This window comes from Rhinolophus sinicus, chromosome 8 (genome assembly GCF_057876585.1).
Source record: "Rhinolophus sinicus isolate RSI-liver-muscle chromosome 8, RSI-T2T, whole genome shotgun sequence".
In the NCBI taxonomy this organism is placed as follows: domain Eukaryota; kingdom Metazoa; phylum Chordata; class Mammalia; order Chiroptera; family Rhinolophidae; genus Rhinolophus; species Rhinolophus sinicus.
In genome coordinates, this window is record NC_142508.1 from 12,098,564 (window position 1) to 12,117,018 (window position 18,455).

Below are 18,455 nucleotides of genomic sequence, written 5' to 3' on the forward strand. Positions count from 1 at the left end.
ATCCATTCTCGCTGTATTAGACAAGACATGGAAATGTTGGGAGACAAGAAACCTTAATAAAATATGGCACCAGTATTAATACCAAGCTTATTTCATGGCCTACTCTGGGAAGTGTTTGTAACATTTCATTTGGTTTTTTAAAATAAGCCCTGCTGAAAGAAGAAATAGAAATTAAATGAGTAAATGTACATAAAGCATTTTGCCACAGTGCCTGGCACGAGTGCTCAATAAATAACTTTTATTATAACTAAGACTGAAGACGATTTTATGCTTCACAGTCAGCTTCAGTAAGATTTTTTAAAACCTGGGAATGAAGGCAGCACATTTGTCTCACAATAGAGAGCTTTACAAAAATACTGTTCTGGAAGCAGTTAATTCAGGTCCTCAAAACTAGGTGTTTTACCCATAGCTTCATATTAAACACAATTACTGGATTTCTTTAAATGTGTAGCTGTTGTTTTGCTAGTTTTATGGGGATTTTTGGTATATGTCAACAGTAATTTTTCGATACACACACCATACTGATATAAGTGATACCAGTTCTCGAAAATCCAAAATCAATGGAATTATTAATTTTGGCCACTATAGTGGATTCAGAATGTGTGGTAGGATGTGCTCAAAAAGATTTCTAGTCATTGTCTTTCTCTTTACAGTCCATTCCTCCCCCACACTCATGAAGAGATTAAAAGACACCTTTGTAAACTACTGAATAGTTTCATCTGGGGGAATATAGTTGCTTACTGTTTTAAAAACTGATTGTCGCAAGCTACAACTATTGATTTATAGTTCATGAAAGATTTATGGAATTCCAGTATTTTATTAGTTAGGACTCTATTGCACATGACTACACCCAGCTCAGCCAGGCTTACAGAGATCTGTTGACGCGCATAACTACAGTTGAGGCACAGCCTGATTCTGTGCTTAAGCCACAGGACCAGGATCTGATTTCTTTTTGCCTCTGAGCTCTCTTCCTCAGCATGGATTTAATTCCCCTGGCTTCAGCCTGTCTGCTAAGTGCATAGTAAAAGAAACAGTTTAAAGTACTGTATTGTATATTTGAAAGTTGCTAAGAGTAAATCTTAAAAGTTCCCATCACACACAATAAAAAATTCTAACGATGTAAGGTGATGGATGTTAACTAAACTTATTGTGATAATCATTTCACAATATATACAAATATTAAATCATTGTGGGGTACACCTTAAACTAATACAGTGTCATATGTCAATTATATCTCAATTAGAAAATGAGCTCGTAAGTCAGAATAAAAAACAAAAAGAAATGAATGATTCCTTCCCCCTCTCCCTGATCTTTTTACCCACCCAAGGCGTTTTGTTCTCTGAAAATAAAAACCACCATGGGATCCTTTTTAGCTTAGATGCTTAGGTTCTGGTCATTTACTAAAAGAGATGCCCCTAACATGTTCTTTTTAGCCATATCTCAAACTGTAGATCTGACTATATTTCTTTCTGATCTGCCCTTTCCTGTAGGACAAACAAAATAAGACATAATTATTGTGCTGGAGAGGGCCTGAACCATTCCATATCCCTATTCCCTAAACATGTTTCAGGTCACGGATATCTTGTGGTTAGGAGATTCCATTGTTAAAGAATCTTCGGGCTTGATTGGCATGTACATTAGGACTTAATATGTTAACCTGTAACTTTCAACTAGCTTATTTTTTCTTTTACTTGTGCCTGTAATATTGTTCTTTTGTGTCTCAGCCTTGATTTTTGTAGATAAGTCAGTGACATTCAGAGATGGCTCTGTTGATGGCAGATCAATTGTAACCATGTAGAACTGTTATTTATTTTAGATGAATGATTTTTTATAACCTTTATGAAAGCAGCCTAGTAAAACTTAGTTCTGCTTTTTCAAAATTAATTACTTTGATTTTATTATTGCATAAGCTTTTTTAATGGATACCCTATAGTTTTGCTAGCCACATTTTTTGTTCTGTGTTTTTTGTTTTTTTGGTGTTTTTTTTTTTTTGGAAATTGATTGTGCTCTGTTAAAAATCCATAGTTGCTAAAATCAGGCTATTCCAGTGCATTTTTTTAAAGTTATAATCAATGTTTGTATTATGACATCTAGTTTGTTCTACGTTTTATCAAAAGTAGAATTCTATGGATTATTGTGAATTCATTTTAAAAGTACTTAGTTTTAAGAAGTGTACCAGATTCGTTGACATTCATAGTATATTATCCAACTCGTGTATCATTAGCCTAGGAAAAATACCAAAATAATAACCAGAAATCTATGATCACAGTTAATAGGGAAAAATTACAAAAACAAAAAGCATTTGATTGCAAATATTCTAGCAGTCTTCTGTGTGATATGCTGTGTCACTTATGGACAATATTTTTGTAATGTAATGGAGTGGAAGATGAAATTTATGATGCAAGTAGGAATTTAAAACATTTGATTATTGATTGTCCATAAAGCAAAAGAGGAAACTAACATCTATGGAAAATATAATACGTGTTAAGTACTTTGTGTATAATCATCTCCATTGTATGGATAAGGAAACCATTTATTTCAGGAAGGTTAAGGAACTACCTGAAGTCATGCAGAATATAATGGAATCAAGGTTTGTTCCAAGATTACAAGTCAGAAGTCCATATTCTTTCTACTACTTATAAGATTGCCTTTTAGAATTACTTCAGAGACAGTTATGAGAAATGGAACATGCATATTTCTGTAGGTAAAAGTTACTTGGTGTGATTAATTGCTGAGCTAGTTAGTAATGAAATAAATGTAGAGAACACATGTGGGATTTCCACTTCAAGATTGAGGTCTGAGCAAATGCCATCATATTCGTCTCCTCCACCCCCCATGACAGAAAAAATGTTTTTAAAATGAATCAGTATTTTCTTTGGTCCATAAGAAGGGGTTCATTAGATAAGAAATTGTAATGACTCCTTGAGATACAGAAATCAAGTGAGATAGGGACTGATTTCTTCAACACACAAACATGAGCAACAGAATATTTGTTGCAAAAGGTGGGAGCTGATCCAAGGCTGTTCTAGCCCCAGACTGGTCAGTGCCCCTGAGTCACAAACAAATGAAGCACCGGATGCCCTTCAGGAAGAAACACATTAAACCCACAGGGAAAGACTGAATTGCAAGAAGGATCGTAAGCAAGAGATTAGTGTTTGTTTTCTATTTTAATTTTAAGATTTATTCACATACTAAAGGTTTTTTAATAAGCTAAAACTACACAATTGTTAAATAATAACTTACAAGATGGAAGATAGTGATCAAAGCACCTGGTACTTTTACCAAATCCAGAGGATATGAAAAACATTAGTAAAACTGGTAAGAGGTAAGGGAAAAGCAGATAGATGAAACAGGTAAAAAAAAAACAGCCTTTAGAAGCATGCTGGGAAATTTAGCAGTAGCAGAAATTAAGAAGCCCAAGGTCCAAGTGAGAGTATGAAACAGACAGCCATGATAGAGAAGTGACAACTGAACAGCTCAGCAACCAGTAAAAAGACCGAGCCTAATGACTAGCCTGTTTTTATCAAAGCAGAAACAGACTGTAAGTACGTGTCATTTTGAATTGTAATTATCTCAGCTAAATAGGATTCCTTTCCTTCGCTCTAAAAACTTAACCAGGAAATTTTTGGAATAAGCTATATAAAAGGCATTATTAAAATATCCTGTAGTTCAGAGGTCAGTTGACATTTTCTTAAAGGGTCAGGTGTCATTTGCAGACCATATGATCTCGCTGTCATACTTTTGCCATTGTGGCTCTAAAGCTGCCGTGGACGATACAGAAATGAATGAGTGTGACTGCATTCCAGTAAAAGTTAACTTCCAAAAACAAGCATTCTGGGCCATAGTTTGCTGACCACTGCTCTAACTCATGATTAATTTGGAATTTATAGTGCACCATTTCACAACTCCAACCCTGAGTGGTAAAAATGATACTTCCTAAGTGATACAAGATGAGTGTGTATCTCGTTCTGGATGCTTTCATTAGACTATGCTAAGTACTTATTTGTTGAAAAGTTAATTAATGTAGCCAAACATGAGCTTCCAGGACGGTGATAAGCTTTCATTGTTCATTACTGAGCTGGTCTTCCTGTTAAAATCTCAAATACCTGAGTGATAGCAGTGTTGCAGGAACACATTAATCAGGAGATGGTACTTTTGAACTATGATACTGTCAGCCAGGGGACTGTCATAAGTCCACAATTTATTTTTCACAGATACATATATCACTTGATATCTTAATCTAGGTTCCATGGTTAAAGAAAGAGTTTTATAAGAGAAATAATAATAGTTTGCCTGTATCATTAATACTCAATATTACACACTGTGTAATATTACCATTATTATATGTAGTATTAACATATCAAAATTTCTATACTGTGTTTCCCCAAATAAGACCTAGCCAGACAATCAGCTCTAATGCATCTTTTGGAGCAAAAATTAATATAAGACTTGTATTATATCATATATCATATCAAAGACCCAGTCTTACAGTAAAATAAGACCGGGTCTTACATTAATTTTTGCACCAAGAGATGCATTAAAGCTGATTGTCTGACTAGGTCTTATTTTTGGGGAAACACGGTATTAATACTTTTCCTTATAAATTATATAATGCCTTATAATTTATATAATTGATAATAATGGATTTAAGAAATCAAGTAGCTAAAAAGAAAAAAAGAAATCAAGTATCTTTGTTCCCTAAACCTAAGGAAAACCATTTCTAAATCTACTGTAGCATATTTTGGGGCAAGGGGAAATATTTAAATCTTCACCTTTTAAAGACATTCAGTTTGCTATAATTTAGAATTTAGACAGATAAATTACGTCATTTACTTTAGTATGTATTCATATTCTGTCCCTTATATGGTAATATACTACCTTAAAGATAACCACTCAACTTTCTATATAAAAACAATTCGTTTGAAAAAAGTTGTACCCCAGAATGAGAGTCAAAATCTCATAAATTGAAAATTTAGTTTTAAAACATAATTAGTGTTTTATTCTTAGATTATAAAAATAAACTGACAACATATTTAAATTAGTATAAACTGTCATTTGTTATTAATGATGTTTAGCATACTAAGCTAATCTGAGAGGAAAAGTCCAAAAGAAACTTTGCTTTCCCTGTTTCATACTATGTCAAAGACTTTATTTCCTTAGGAAATCTACTATAACCTTAAAACAACAAGAAAATACATAACCACTGATTATTGTGCAACACTAATTTTAGTGACTCATACCTGTTTGACCACTCTGAAGTTAACTGCTGCTTTGAGTAGGAGAAATGAGAGGTTTACTCAACTGCCTTCCCTTTATTAAAAAGTCAAAACATTTTAATGTCTTAATGTACAATTGCTGTGGGGAGTAAAACATTAGTTTCTAAGAAAATGCAGAAAACCACATCTGACAACATTGATGTTTTCACTAAATGTGTTATCTGTGCTATATTTTAAAAAGGTGGGGTGAGGGGGTGGCAAGCAGCCATTTAATGGTAAGACTTGAATACCCGTCTCAAACACCAGCATTATCAAATCCTCACAGTGTCTGGTGTGGATTGTGCATGCTTGCATTGAGAATCAAATGTGTAAAATTTCCGCTCAAGGTAGTAGAGTAGATAAATGCTGTGCTCCTTTCCTCCCTTGACCACATCAAAATCACAGCTAAATTATAGAACAACCACATTGAGAATCACCTGAAGACTCACAAAACAAATGTCCTATAACTAAGGATATAAAGAAGAAGCCACAACAAGACCGATGACAGGAAGAGGAGTTCCCATAACGTCTGGCTGTGAAAACCAGCAGTGACAGCATCCGCGTGAGACGGAGGGCTGCTGGAGTCCCAGGCATTCCTCTTGGGCCCGCACACAAACTCGCTTGTTTACAAACTTACTTGCTGTAAGCTTGCAGGGGCAGCAGCTTGAAAAGCACCAGGGGCATACGGGGAGGACCTGAATTGACTGGTTCAGGGTAAGGGCTGGAGGCACAGGGCAGCTCTCTCCAGGGATGGAAAGCATGGACAGGTACCTTTGCTCCTTTGTTGAGCCTTCCCTTGATCTTCCCCACCCCCACCCCCAGCAGATGCAGGCAGGCACCAAACCTGGCTAACCCCATTCACCCCACCCCAACCAGTTGCACATCCGATCGGAGCCACTTCCAGTGGCTCTTCCACACAAGCAGCCTGTCTTGGCTCACTCTGCAGGTTTTCCTAAAATCTCTCAAAGGTCCACAAAACCCACACAGCAGTGGCTCACCTCAGCCACACCCTGTACCTCTTTCTAAGCATCCCCAAGCCTGGCACAAGCAGCAACCAGTCAGAGCTTGCACTGTAACTCCCTTCAGGTGGCCCAAGCCTGGCATAGCTGTGGCCAGTGTTAGCCTGGAACGTAGCGTCGCCTAAGCTGCCACAAGCCCAGTACAAGTGGTCACTGGCCTCAGCTCACGTCGTGTTGCCCACCAAAGGATCCTAAGCTGAGCACTAGTGGCAGCTGGTCTCAATTCACAGCACAGCCTCTCCCATGCACCTCTGAGCATAGCACAAGTGGCACCCAACTTCATATCATTTTAGTTACCACTAGGTGGCCCTAAGCAAGGCACAAACGGCTGACCTTGACCTGTATCGGAGCCCCTCCTCAGATGCTCCAGAACCAGCATACCCAGTGGCCAGCTTCAGGTCATACAAAAGCACCACCCAAGCACCTCCACAAATGATACATCTAAAGGGTGGACTCAGCTGGCACCAGAGCTGTGCTGAAGAGACTCCCACTCAGTAGGATCAGCCCCTTCACAAGTTTTTCTGCTGTAGTCATGGCCAGCCTGAGGGCCAATCCCACCCACAAATGTGCCATAAGCAATCAAGCCTCAACTACACCAGGTGGGTACACACAACCCACACAAGGACAGCCCTGGAGCACCTGTCTCAGGTAAACAGGCAGACTGTGCCACTGGGTCCCTGCTACATAAAGCCACTCTGCCAAGACTGGGAGACATAGCAGATCAACCTAATACATAGAAACAAACACAGGGAGTCAGCCAAAATGAGCAAACATGTCCCAAATGAAAACAGGAAGGGAAAAAAAAAGACCCACACCAGGACACATCATAATTAAAATGCCAAATGTTAAAGACAAAGGGAATCTTAAAAGTAGCAAGAGAAAGGCAGTTCCCTACAAGGGAGCTCCCATAAGACTGCCAGCTGATTTTTCAGCAGAAACTTTCCAGACCGGAAAGGACTGACACAAAATAGTCAAAATAATGAATAGTAGGGACCTACAACCAAAATTACTCTACCCAGCAAGGCTCTCATTTAGAATTGAAGGAGAGAGAAAGAGCTTCCCAGACAAGAAAAAGCTATGGAGTTCATCACCACTGAGCCAATACTGTAAGAAATGTTAAAGGGACTTCTTCAAGTAAAAAAAGATGAAAAGTACGAATTAGGAAAGGAAAAAAAAAATCTCACTGACAAAGGCAAATACTTAGTAAACAACAGTGGATCAACCAACTATAAAGCCAATACAAAAGTTAAAAGGCAAAAGTAGGAAAACCATGTGTAATTATAATAAAGGGATACACACATACAAAAGTAAAAAATAATGACAAAAACATGTGAAGGGTGTCAGTAAAAATTGTAGTGATTTTAGAATGTGTTCAAACTCAAGTGAACATCAACTTAAAATAGACTGCTATAAACATAGATATATATGAAGCACATGGTACCCACAAACCAAAAATTTACAACATAAGAAATGAAGAGAAAGCAATCCAAATGCAACACTATAGACTAAAGTAATCAACATAATAGAGAATAAGAAACAGAACTACAAAAGTAATCAGAAAACAATGGCAATCACTACATACCTGTCAATAATTACTTTGAATGTAAATGGACTAAATGCTCCAAAAGACATAGGGTGGATAAATGGATTAAAAAACAAGACCCATACATATGCTGCCTACAAGAGACCCGCTGCAAACCAAAACACATACACAGACTGAAAGTAACGGGATAGAAAAAGATACTTCATGCAAATGGAAACAACAAAAAAAGCTGGAGTAGCAATACTTATACCAGACAAAATAGCCTTTAAAGTAAGGCTGTCCTTGTAAAAAGACAAGGACATTTCATGATTAGGAATCATCACTCCAACTAGAGGATATATCTCTCATAAACATACACCCAGCATAGGAGCACCTAAATATATAAAGCAAATATTGACAGATACAAAGGGAGGATTGACAGTAAAACAATAATAGTACAGGACTTATAGCATCCCAGTGACATCAATGGATAGATCATCCAGACAGAAAATGAACAAGGAAACAGTGGCCTTAAGTGACACATTAGACCATATGGACTTGACATTTTTAGGACATTTCACCCAAAAAGCATTAGAATATACATTCTTCTCAAGTATATCTGGAACATTTTCCATCATAGACCACATGTTAGGTCACAAAACATGTCTCAAATACAAGAAGATTGTAATCATACCAAGCATCTTCTCTGATCACAATGCTGTGAAACAATTGCAAAAAAAAAACTGAAAAACTCTTAACATGGTACTAAACAGTGAATGAGTTAACAATGAGATCAAGGAAGAAATCAAGATTCCTTGAGACAAATGCAAGTGAAAACACAATGACCCAATATCTGTGGGACACAGCCAGAGCAGTTCTAAGAGCAACACAGGCTTACCTCAAGGAACTAAAAAATCTCAAACAATCTAACCTTATGCCGAAAGGAACTCGAAAAAAAAGAACAAACAAAACCCAAAGTGAGTAGAAGGAAATAAAGATCAGAGCGGAAATAAAATAGTTTTAAAAAAACAGTACAAAAGATTAATGAAACCAAGAGCTGGTTCTTTGAAAAGATAAACAAAATTGATAAATCTTTAGCCAGACTCATCAAGAAAACAAGAGGACCCAAATAAAATCACAAATGAAAGAGAAGAAATGACAACCAACACCACAGAGGCTTATGAGGAAACACTATGAACAATTACATGCCAACAAAATGGATAACCTGGTAGAATTGATAAATTCCTAGAAACATAAATCTTCCAAGGCTGAATAAGGAAAAAGCAAATTCTGAACAGACCAATAACTGCTAACGAAATCAAATCAGTTATCAGAAAACTCCCAATAAACAGAAATTGGGGACCAAATGGCTCCATAGGTCAATTTTACCACACAAGAATCAACACCTATCTTTCTCAAGCCATTCCAAAAATTGAAGAAGAGGAAAGGCTCCCAAACTCATTTGACAAGGTCAGCATTATCCTGACACCAAAACAAAACAGAGACACTACCAAAAAAAAAAAATTATAGGGCAGTATCCCTGATGAACATAGATACAAAAATCCTCAACTGAATTCAGCAATACACTAAAAAGATTGTATATCACGATCAAGTGCCAGAATTGATGTAGCTACAAAATTTACTACCTACACAACTGAAGAAACCAACTGTTACACTGTTTTGATATATTTCACAAATCTCACACACAAATATGCCCATTATTGGGAATTTAGATCTGGAGTGCTTCATTAGGTAGTTTTTGTTAGTAATGTATACCATATGCTGTGCCCCCACCCCCAACCCCCAATTTTGTTCTCAGTTCTGCTTAATAGCTTTTTGGCTTTGAGCAAGTTCTATAACATATAAGCCTTAACTGTCTCTTCTGCCTGTGAGGCCAGTGCTGACCACATGAAGTTGATAAGAGAATGAAATAGCTCACAGTTAAAAACACTTTCTGTGCACAAGCCCTGTTTTAAGTGCTTTGCATTTATTGACTCATTTACTCATCCCAGTAATCCTCTGAAGTGGGTATGTTTGTATTTCCCAGTTTTCCATTGGGTAAACCGATGCATGGAGTAGTTAGGAAACTTGCCTATTACCATACAGCTACTAAGAAGGAAGTTGGAATTAGACTCAATCACTTTGGTTCCAGAACCTGTGTAACTACAGCCTGTCAATGTAGTGAAATGAGGTAATGTATACAAGTCATTTGCTGCAATACTGAACTCATCATAAATGCTCAATAAATACTAAGACCAGTTAGGACGGAAGCAGGTAACTGATATATTTCTCAGAAAATGGAAGACTTGCTCCAAGAATGAGGGTTCTCTGGAAAGTAAGTTTTATGAAAATAACTGTTTCAAATGTATTAATTGACATTTTCATCTAAAACTTACGACATACTCCCTCATTATAATAGCTCAATATCTGCATGTCTTTGGAGAGAATTAATTTGAAGGTTCATTTATACTTTATCTCACCCCTTTATTTCCATGATGAGGTTTTCTCTGAAATGTTGCAATGATCTTTCTATTATATGACTGCAGTAGAGATGTTTAAATCGTTTTTTCACAAGGGGTAACACGAACAAATCCAAGACCATTACATACGCAACTAAAAATGAACTATAGTCACTATATCCAAATAAGAAATAAAATGAAAAGAAATGCAGACTGTCTCATTGCTCGTGTGTGGGGGTCTTCATTTGTTAGCTTCTATTATGTCACTAAGTTGGAGTGGCTACTTGCCTTTTAAAAGTTAATGGAGGTTTTGAAAATTTTTTCAGTGAAAGACATTAAAACAGCAACACTGAGCCACGAGGTAAGTAAAAGTTCTCAGCAAATGTTGCTCATAGATGTCTTTCCCCAGTGTTCAGTTAGCATTTTGCACAGAGGCAGAATGGGGCGGAAAGGGGAGCGTGGCGTGGAAGTGAGAAAAGCGAGATTTAAGGCCTACAACGTAATAGCCAGTCAATCACTTGACGTCTGAACTCAGGGCGATTAACAGTATTGCCATCTCAGGATTATTCTGAGAATGAAAGAAGATAATGGTCTGTCCCTGTTTTTAATACTTACCACACTGAATTACACATATTTGTGTATGGGATTCTTTCCTCTGTCCCCTCTAGATTGTGAAAATATGCAGAGAACCAGTCTCATTCTCCTTACTGCACTTGAATAGGAGTTGACAAACATTTTTTGAGAAGGACCAAAGAATATGTAGGCTTCACAGGCCATATGGTCTCTGTTACAACTACTCATCTCTGAGGTTGCACAAGAGCAGTGGTAAACATGGCTGTGTTCCGAACACTTTATTTACCAAAACTATGTCTGGCACTTAATAGAAACACGATAGATATTTGCTGAATTGACTTGTGAACTGGATGTCTGTGAAAATGTTCTTTAGCTTGAAAAATACCCAACAGATGACAAGGTTCTTCATTTTCTAAGAGGCACCAAAAAGTCGAGAAGACCTAAAGGTAATAAATTCCAGAATCTAGGTCTCATCCTAACCTTTTAGAGGAAAAAACCATAGGTAATTTTTAACTAAGGATAGCATAGAACACAAGATTTGGAGTCAAGTCTCTAGTTTTTACTTGCTGACTGACTTTGGGCAAGTTTCTTAACTTCTCTGAGCTTAAGAATCTCTGTAAAATAGAAATAATGCCTACTTCACAGGGCTGCTGTGAGGATAAAATGAGATGGTGTATCTGCAGTATTATGTTAAAAATTCAAAACTACTACAAAAATGTAAGGAACATAGAACATTCACTGTGTTGAGTATTAGATGCTATAAGTATCCAGAAATTCTTTACTATGGCTCCTGTATCAATATGTAAATTAAGTATGGAATTAAATATTCTGTGAAATCCTGCACTAGTAAATAAAATTACACAGTATGTGTAACTAGGTATTGGAATAATTTTAAATTTCACTGTTCTTAGCAGACTCCAAAATTGATTTATATCAGTTCTGTGGTAGTGGTGATATTTAAGTATATAAACAGTTGAAACTTCTCAGGTTCTGAACATTTTATACTACTGTGGAACTATAAACAAATGCTGCAGATCATGAATTAATGGAGTTTTCTTGTGAACAATTTCTCAGAACTTCTAAAATGCATATGAATTGATTTCTAAATATTTTGCAGTATTCTTTCTAATACGGTGGTACATCAAATTTTCATTTGCACTGTGACCAAGATACGAAATTTTTTTTCACCTATTTTACAAGGATTTGTTCAGTGTCTGCTGTATACTGGGCATTGTCCTACAGTGTTTCCCCAAAAATAAGCCCTGGCATGATTTTTTAGGATGACATCCCCTGAACATAAGCCCTAATGCATCTTCTGGAGCAAAAATTAAAATAAGACCCAGTCTTATTTTCGGGAAGCACAGTAGGTGTTAAAGGTACAGAGATGAATATAACAAAGCCCCCGCCCTCAGGGAGCTCAGCCTAATTTTAGGGGACAGGTCTGTTAAGAGATAATTACAGACTGTGGTGAAGTGCGGTAAGAGAAATAGAGTTCAGCTGTTACAAAAGCTGCTGTTACAAAAGCTCCTGCAGCGATTTAAACAGGAAAGTGTTTTACAAGGCTGAGCAACTGGCTCCAGTTCTCCCCCATTTCCCCAATCCTTACGGTCACAAGAGGACTGCTGGACTTCCAGGCATTGTGTCTGTGTTTGGGGCAGGCAGGAAGAAAGGAAAAGAGCTAAGGACTCTCTCCTCTTGGGCTGTATTGGAAAAGGAAAGCCCTCTCCGGAAGATGGCCATCTGTAGCTTTAAGGGAATCTGGGGATTCAATTTCTGATTTTCCGCCTGGGTAGCAGAGGAAAGTAGAGACGGGTGCACTGGACATTGGGTGAGCCAGGCTAGTGTCTCCCTTACAGTATGACCAACAACATACCAGGAGCACACAGGAGAAGGGGGGGCCATCTGCCTGGGAGATTCCAGAAGGCTGTCACAGAGAATGTAACCATTGAAGAAGAGTTCATTGGGTGCTTAAAGGGAGAGGACAAAGAATTTCTTTGCTGCTTTACATCTTAAGAGTCTTTAAGAGACATTTAATACCAGATAAAAGGAAGTACACTCATTCAAGCATTCATTTGTGTTTGATTCTAACCTGCTTTCTTTCCAAAAGTGAATTGACTATTTCAAACCATGATTGCAGAATTTTTATTTCCAAGGTGATGGTGCTATTCTAACTCTGTAAAACAGTGTCTAGCACCAGATATAGAAACATCCACCAAGACATTTTCTGTGTGTGTGTGTGTGTGTGTGTGTGTGTGTGTGTACATATATCCAAGTACTAATTTAATTGAATTTATAAATTTTGCATTGAAACAAAGCTGCTTGGTATACTGACAATTAATTGTTATAAATCAGCATCTTCACCACAAAAGCCTTTTGTCAAGATAATGTCAGATAACCTCAGTACAAGTGGCGGTGGAGAGAGCTGTGCAGGAGGAAAGAGGCAGGCTAGACAGACAGAATTTGGAGATAATACTGTCATTAGAGTTAAGGCTATAATGAGTTAGGAATAAGACGGTCATCACTGTTCAAATACCATAAATACTGATTGAACTTGGCATTGAGATGACATTAGTGACTTATTCCAGAGTATTTTCAGGACAGTATAGGTTAGGCTGCAAATTGTCTTCCGTGTCCATTTTTCGCTCTTCCTTTTAGGAAGACAATCCCCTGTTGTAGTTCAGCACAGCAGCCTTGGTGGGCCTTGTAGTGGGGATGGCTGTGTGTGTAAGTTTGGGCTGATGGGACATGCACAGATGACATGTGCCACTTCCAGCTCATCACCTAAACTGTGAGGCCACTTGCTGTGGGCTTTTTTCCCACACCCAGCAGACTGGAAGCAGATGTGATGAGCTAGCTTCAGCCAGATAGATGAGAGCAGTGACATAGCAGATCCTTAAAGGACCTTACAGGACAGAGCCACTCTGCCAACCCTAACACACAGCACTAGACCATTTTATGAGAGAAATAATGAATTCTGTAAAGTTGCAGGATACAAAGTCCATATACAGAAATCAGTTGTTTCCTTACACTATTAACAAACTACCAGAAAGAGAAACTTTAAAAATAGTCCCATTTACACTTGCATCAAAAAAAAAAAAAAAATACCTAGGAATAAATTGAACCAAAGGGACGAGACCTGTACTCTGGAAACTATAAGCCATTGATGAAAGATATTGAAGACACAAGTAAATGGAAAGGTATTCCATGCTTGTGGATTGGAAGAATATTGTTTAAAATGTTGTATTGCCCAACGCAAGGTTCAATGCAATCCCTATCAAAATTCCATTGGCTTTTTTCACAGAAATGAATAGTCCCAAAATTGGCATCAAATCATAAAAGACCTCAATTAGCCAAAGCAATCTTGAGAAGCAACAAAGCTGGAGGCATCGCACTTCTTGATTTCAAACTATATTACAAAGCTATAGGAATCAAAACAGTATGGTATTGACATGAAAAACCAGACACATAGAGCAGTGGAACAGAATAGAGAGCCCAGAAATAAACCCGCACATATATAGTCAATTAATTTAGGACAAAACAGCCAAGAATATACAGTGGAGAAAGGACAGTCTCTTCAAAAAAGACTAAAACCAGACCACTATCTTAACACTATACACAAAAATCAACTTAAAATGGCTTAAAGACTTGAACCTAAGACGTGAAACAATAAAATTCCTAGAGAAAAACAGCAGGTAAGCTCTTTGACATTGGTCAAGAGCTATGAAAAGCAACAATAACAAATAATTAAATATGGTTTCCTCATCCCTATGACACCAGATACAGTTAAGTTCTCCCATAACTGCATCAAGTACCAAAAAATCATTTTCACTTAATATTCTTACCCACATTGACAAAACTGTTTCGTCTTTTTTTAGAAGAACTGGTTTAACTTTGTTAAAATTTACTTTTAAATATTCTTTTGATGCTATTATAAATGGAATTGTTTTCTTAGTTTTCTTTTTGAAATTTGATTACACCTCTTATTATGAAACGTCCCTCTTTGTTTATTGTAATAGTTCTTTGTCCTAAAGTTTTCTTTTGTCTGATGTATAGTCACTGTAGTTTTCTTACTACTTATTTTTAAAATGCATATATATGTAAATATTTAGAACAAAAGAGTACACAAACACTGAAATGTTAATAGCTGCATCTGGCTTATAGAATTAGGAGTTTTGTGTTTTTTCTCTGTATTCTGAGTTCTGTGACGAGTTTGATTTATAATTAGAGAAAAGATCATATAAAGTTTAAAAATATTTTGTAAGCTAGATTTTTGGGGTTGCAGATAGTAGAAATTCATTCTAACAAGTAGAAAGAATTTTGAAGATACTGAATCAGTCATGGAACCAACAGGAGGACGAGGCTCAGAGGAGGCCACAGCTGTGGCAGGCGTAGGACTAGACAGCAGAAACTTCCCAACTGCCTCGTCTGGGTGGTGCCACAGAAATAAGTAAATGATCTCTAGCTTCCTGTTCCCTCCTCTCATTTCTCCAATCAAAATTCAAAATCCAGAAGTGAGCATTCTCTTTGAATCAAATAAATCTTTGGCACTTGGCAAGGAAAGTATATAACACCTTGAGTTATAGTCGCAGGACTCCACAATGGGGACAAATGAGTCCCCAAAATGAAATTAGGATGCTGTTATCAAAAGAAGGGAAATAAACTCTGGCAGCTAAAAAAAAAAAAAATGCAACAGATTTTCACTATAATATTTAACTTTGTGTTAATGCATAATTATAGTTTACAATGCTAGTCATAAAAGCTGTTATCGAAATGATAAATAATTTATTTGAATACATCAATCCCAATTATTGTCGCTTAACCTATGTTGGAGGATTTACCACGTTGAAGTTCTCACAGATTTTTGTCCCATTTAACTTAGTTCTATGTATTCCATAAAGCAGTTAAATTAGAAAACGAGGAAAACAGAGTTACAGTCATACTGAAGAGGACTTTGTGATAATTTAACCCTTCCTAGAAGCTGTCATCTTTTCCTTACTGGTTTGCCTAATCAGCTTACTCATCAAGAGTCAGCTCAAGCATTCCCTCATCCAGAAAGACTTTTTCTTACACCTCCTGCCACATCCCATGCTGCTGTACAGGCCTCTCTCTCATCATTGTGCATAACTGTTACTGTCCCATCCACTGATTCATATGAGTTGATCTGTCTGCCTCCCACAGCAGCCAGACTGGCAGACTAGCTTGCTTTTGTTGATTTTCCAGCCCCTTACACAATGTCTACACGTCACACATTCAGTAAATACTTGAGTGATTGGATGGATTTGCCAGAGAAAAGGGGGTAAGGCATTCCATACGGAACCCGGCATGGCACATGGTATGTTCAGGAATGATGAGAAATCCCATAGGATTAGAGCATAGAAAGATGAATGGGAAGAGAGACTGGTGAGTTTGGCTCGAGTTGGTCTCTGAAGGACCACCTGTGCCAAGTTTAGACCATTCTGTAGGCCTTAGGAACAGAAGAAGGACAGATTCAGCAAGGGGAGAAGACGTCCCTAGAGGCTATTTGGGGACTAAATGTTGGTTGGGCTGGAACTGGCAAAGAGAACCCTCAGCTGGGGGTACATTGCTGTCCCGGAGTTCAGACCTGCTTTGGGAGTGAAGTCAGCTCCATGCAGTAGGCACTTTTCTAGGTCTTGGGGACACAGGTCAACAATACAGACGAGATTCCTACTCCCGTGGGGCTTTTATTCTAGTAAGAGAAGACAGGCAAAAACAGTAGGTGGACACAAACATGTCTACGTTCTCAAACCTGAAACACCATGTTGCAAGTGAAAGTTTCCAGAGCAGTGCTCCAGGTGAGACTGGAGAGGATTTCCCCTGAGTATCGCCCACGTCCCCGTCGTTCACTGCTAAATGTTTATAAGTATAATGACCTATATTACATGTATTCTTTAGGAATTGGTCTAAAAGTTTTGTAAGCTCTGGATTTTACAGATATGTGTGTAATACTTATGCACTCTCTAAAAAGGGTTGAAAAGAAGAAAAAATAATTTTGTCACTGTACTACTTCTTTAGCAAAAGCAATTTTCCTATTTTATACCATATAGTGGGATATTTTTAAAAGCTTAATTGGGTACATTTATGACAGTACGAGTATCCCGTTGCCTGTGTTATTGGCAGGTTGTGTGTGTAGTTTCCAGTTGCTAGTGCCTGAAAAATAATCTGGCATTTTCATAATTCATAACCTTGCCAGCTATTCGGGGTTTTGTTCTTCAATGCAATAAACTGTTGAAGGAATTTTTAATTCTTGATGTAAACTTGAGCTGATGCCGAGTCATCTGGTCTTTGGTTCTCTCCTCAGTTGTGGGCTCGTTTCATGATAAAGGCCTTTCCACTCATTTCCAGGGTGCTGACAAGACTGTGAAAGGTCCCGATGGACTGACTGCCTTTGAAGCCACTGACAACCAGGCAATCAAAGCTCTTCTTCAGTGATGGACGGACGGGCTGTCAGCTCCGGAAGAATGACTCTCCTGTGGCCTCACACTGCTGCCTGTCTGTCTGTCACTCTCTATCTGCCAGCTTCTTCAACTAAATACTTTAAGAGGGGTGAGGGGAGAGAGAAATTCATAAATCAAACTACCAGAAAAACAAAAACAAAACAAAACAGTGTTTTGGAGGAGAGGGAAAAACACCATGATCAGGTTTTACTAGGATTCCTGATCAAGTCAGTCTCTGTTCCATTTCCAATAAAATACACAGTTTATACCCAAGGGAGAGCAAGGACAAAACATAACGGTACCATTTGACCTTTTCAGCTCCCGAGCTCATTATTAATTAGATTGTGTCGAGGGTCTGATTCTACAAAGGCCAACTCTACATACTTGGCAGCCCTACCTGTGCGAGCAGCAGTGGCTGCCGGGATGTAACTTAGGGTGCTGAGATAAGCAATTAGCTATAGCCTTCTGCCTTAAGACGCACTCTGTGGGGATCTGGTGGAGGTAAGAGCGCCGCCTGTGGCTGGTGACCAGACCTTCCCTCGGTGACTTCCAGCTTCAGGTGAAAGAAAGCTCAGTTAAGGCGAGGGGGGGGCACACTCCTAAATTGCTGGGTGACTGAACTTTGGATTTCTTCTCCCCTTTCACATGCATTTCATGCATCTTTAGGTAAGACTGACTAGTTTTATTTATAAAATCTTAAATTTTGAAAGTCTAAAGGAGAAATCATTCCAGTATGCATATTTTTCTTTCTCCTCTAGATTCACACATTTATATAACATAGAAACACTTTCCAATTCCTGCTGGTAGTCAAAGGGGATTTAAAAATAGAATCATAGCCATAAGCCTGTTAGTATCATATAAAGAGAGGGCAGTTGTCTTAGTACCTCCGGATTTTCTTCATTTGCTGTTTGAATGGATTGGCCTCGGTTATGTTTGGAGAACCAAGGAACATTGTTTGGAATGCCTCTCTCAGATCCATCTTGGATGCTGATTACTTACTGCACCAAAGCGATCGCTGGGGTGAGATTTGCTACTTGGACAAATTTAACCCATCCCTTCAAAAATATGCTTGTTATCAGGTTTCCCTGAGTTGATCAACTTCTGCTGAACATATGCCAACCCACTTGCATAGTATAGTTTTGTTTTTTAACTCATGCATTGCATAAAGTGTG

At 37.9% G+C, this 18,455-nt stretch overlaps 1 protein-coding gene across 1 annotated transcript in view; it reads left to right on the forward strand.

Annotated features, from left to right (window-relative positions):
* Positions 1–17,450, forward strand: part of MTPN (myotrophin) — a 50,419-nt gene extending 32,969 nt beyond the window's left edge. The window contains exon 4 of the mRNA XM_019750636.3: positions 17,192–17,450. Within this exon, the coding sequence (XP_019606195.1) occupies positions 17,192–17,278 (87 nt within the window). The 3' untranslated portion in view covers positions 17,279–17,450. The remainder of the gene's footprint in view (positions 1–17,191) is intronic.
* Positions 17,451–18,455: the final 1,005 nt, after the last annotated feature.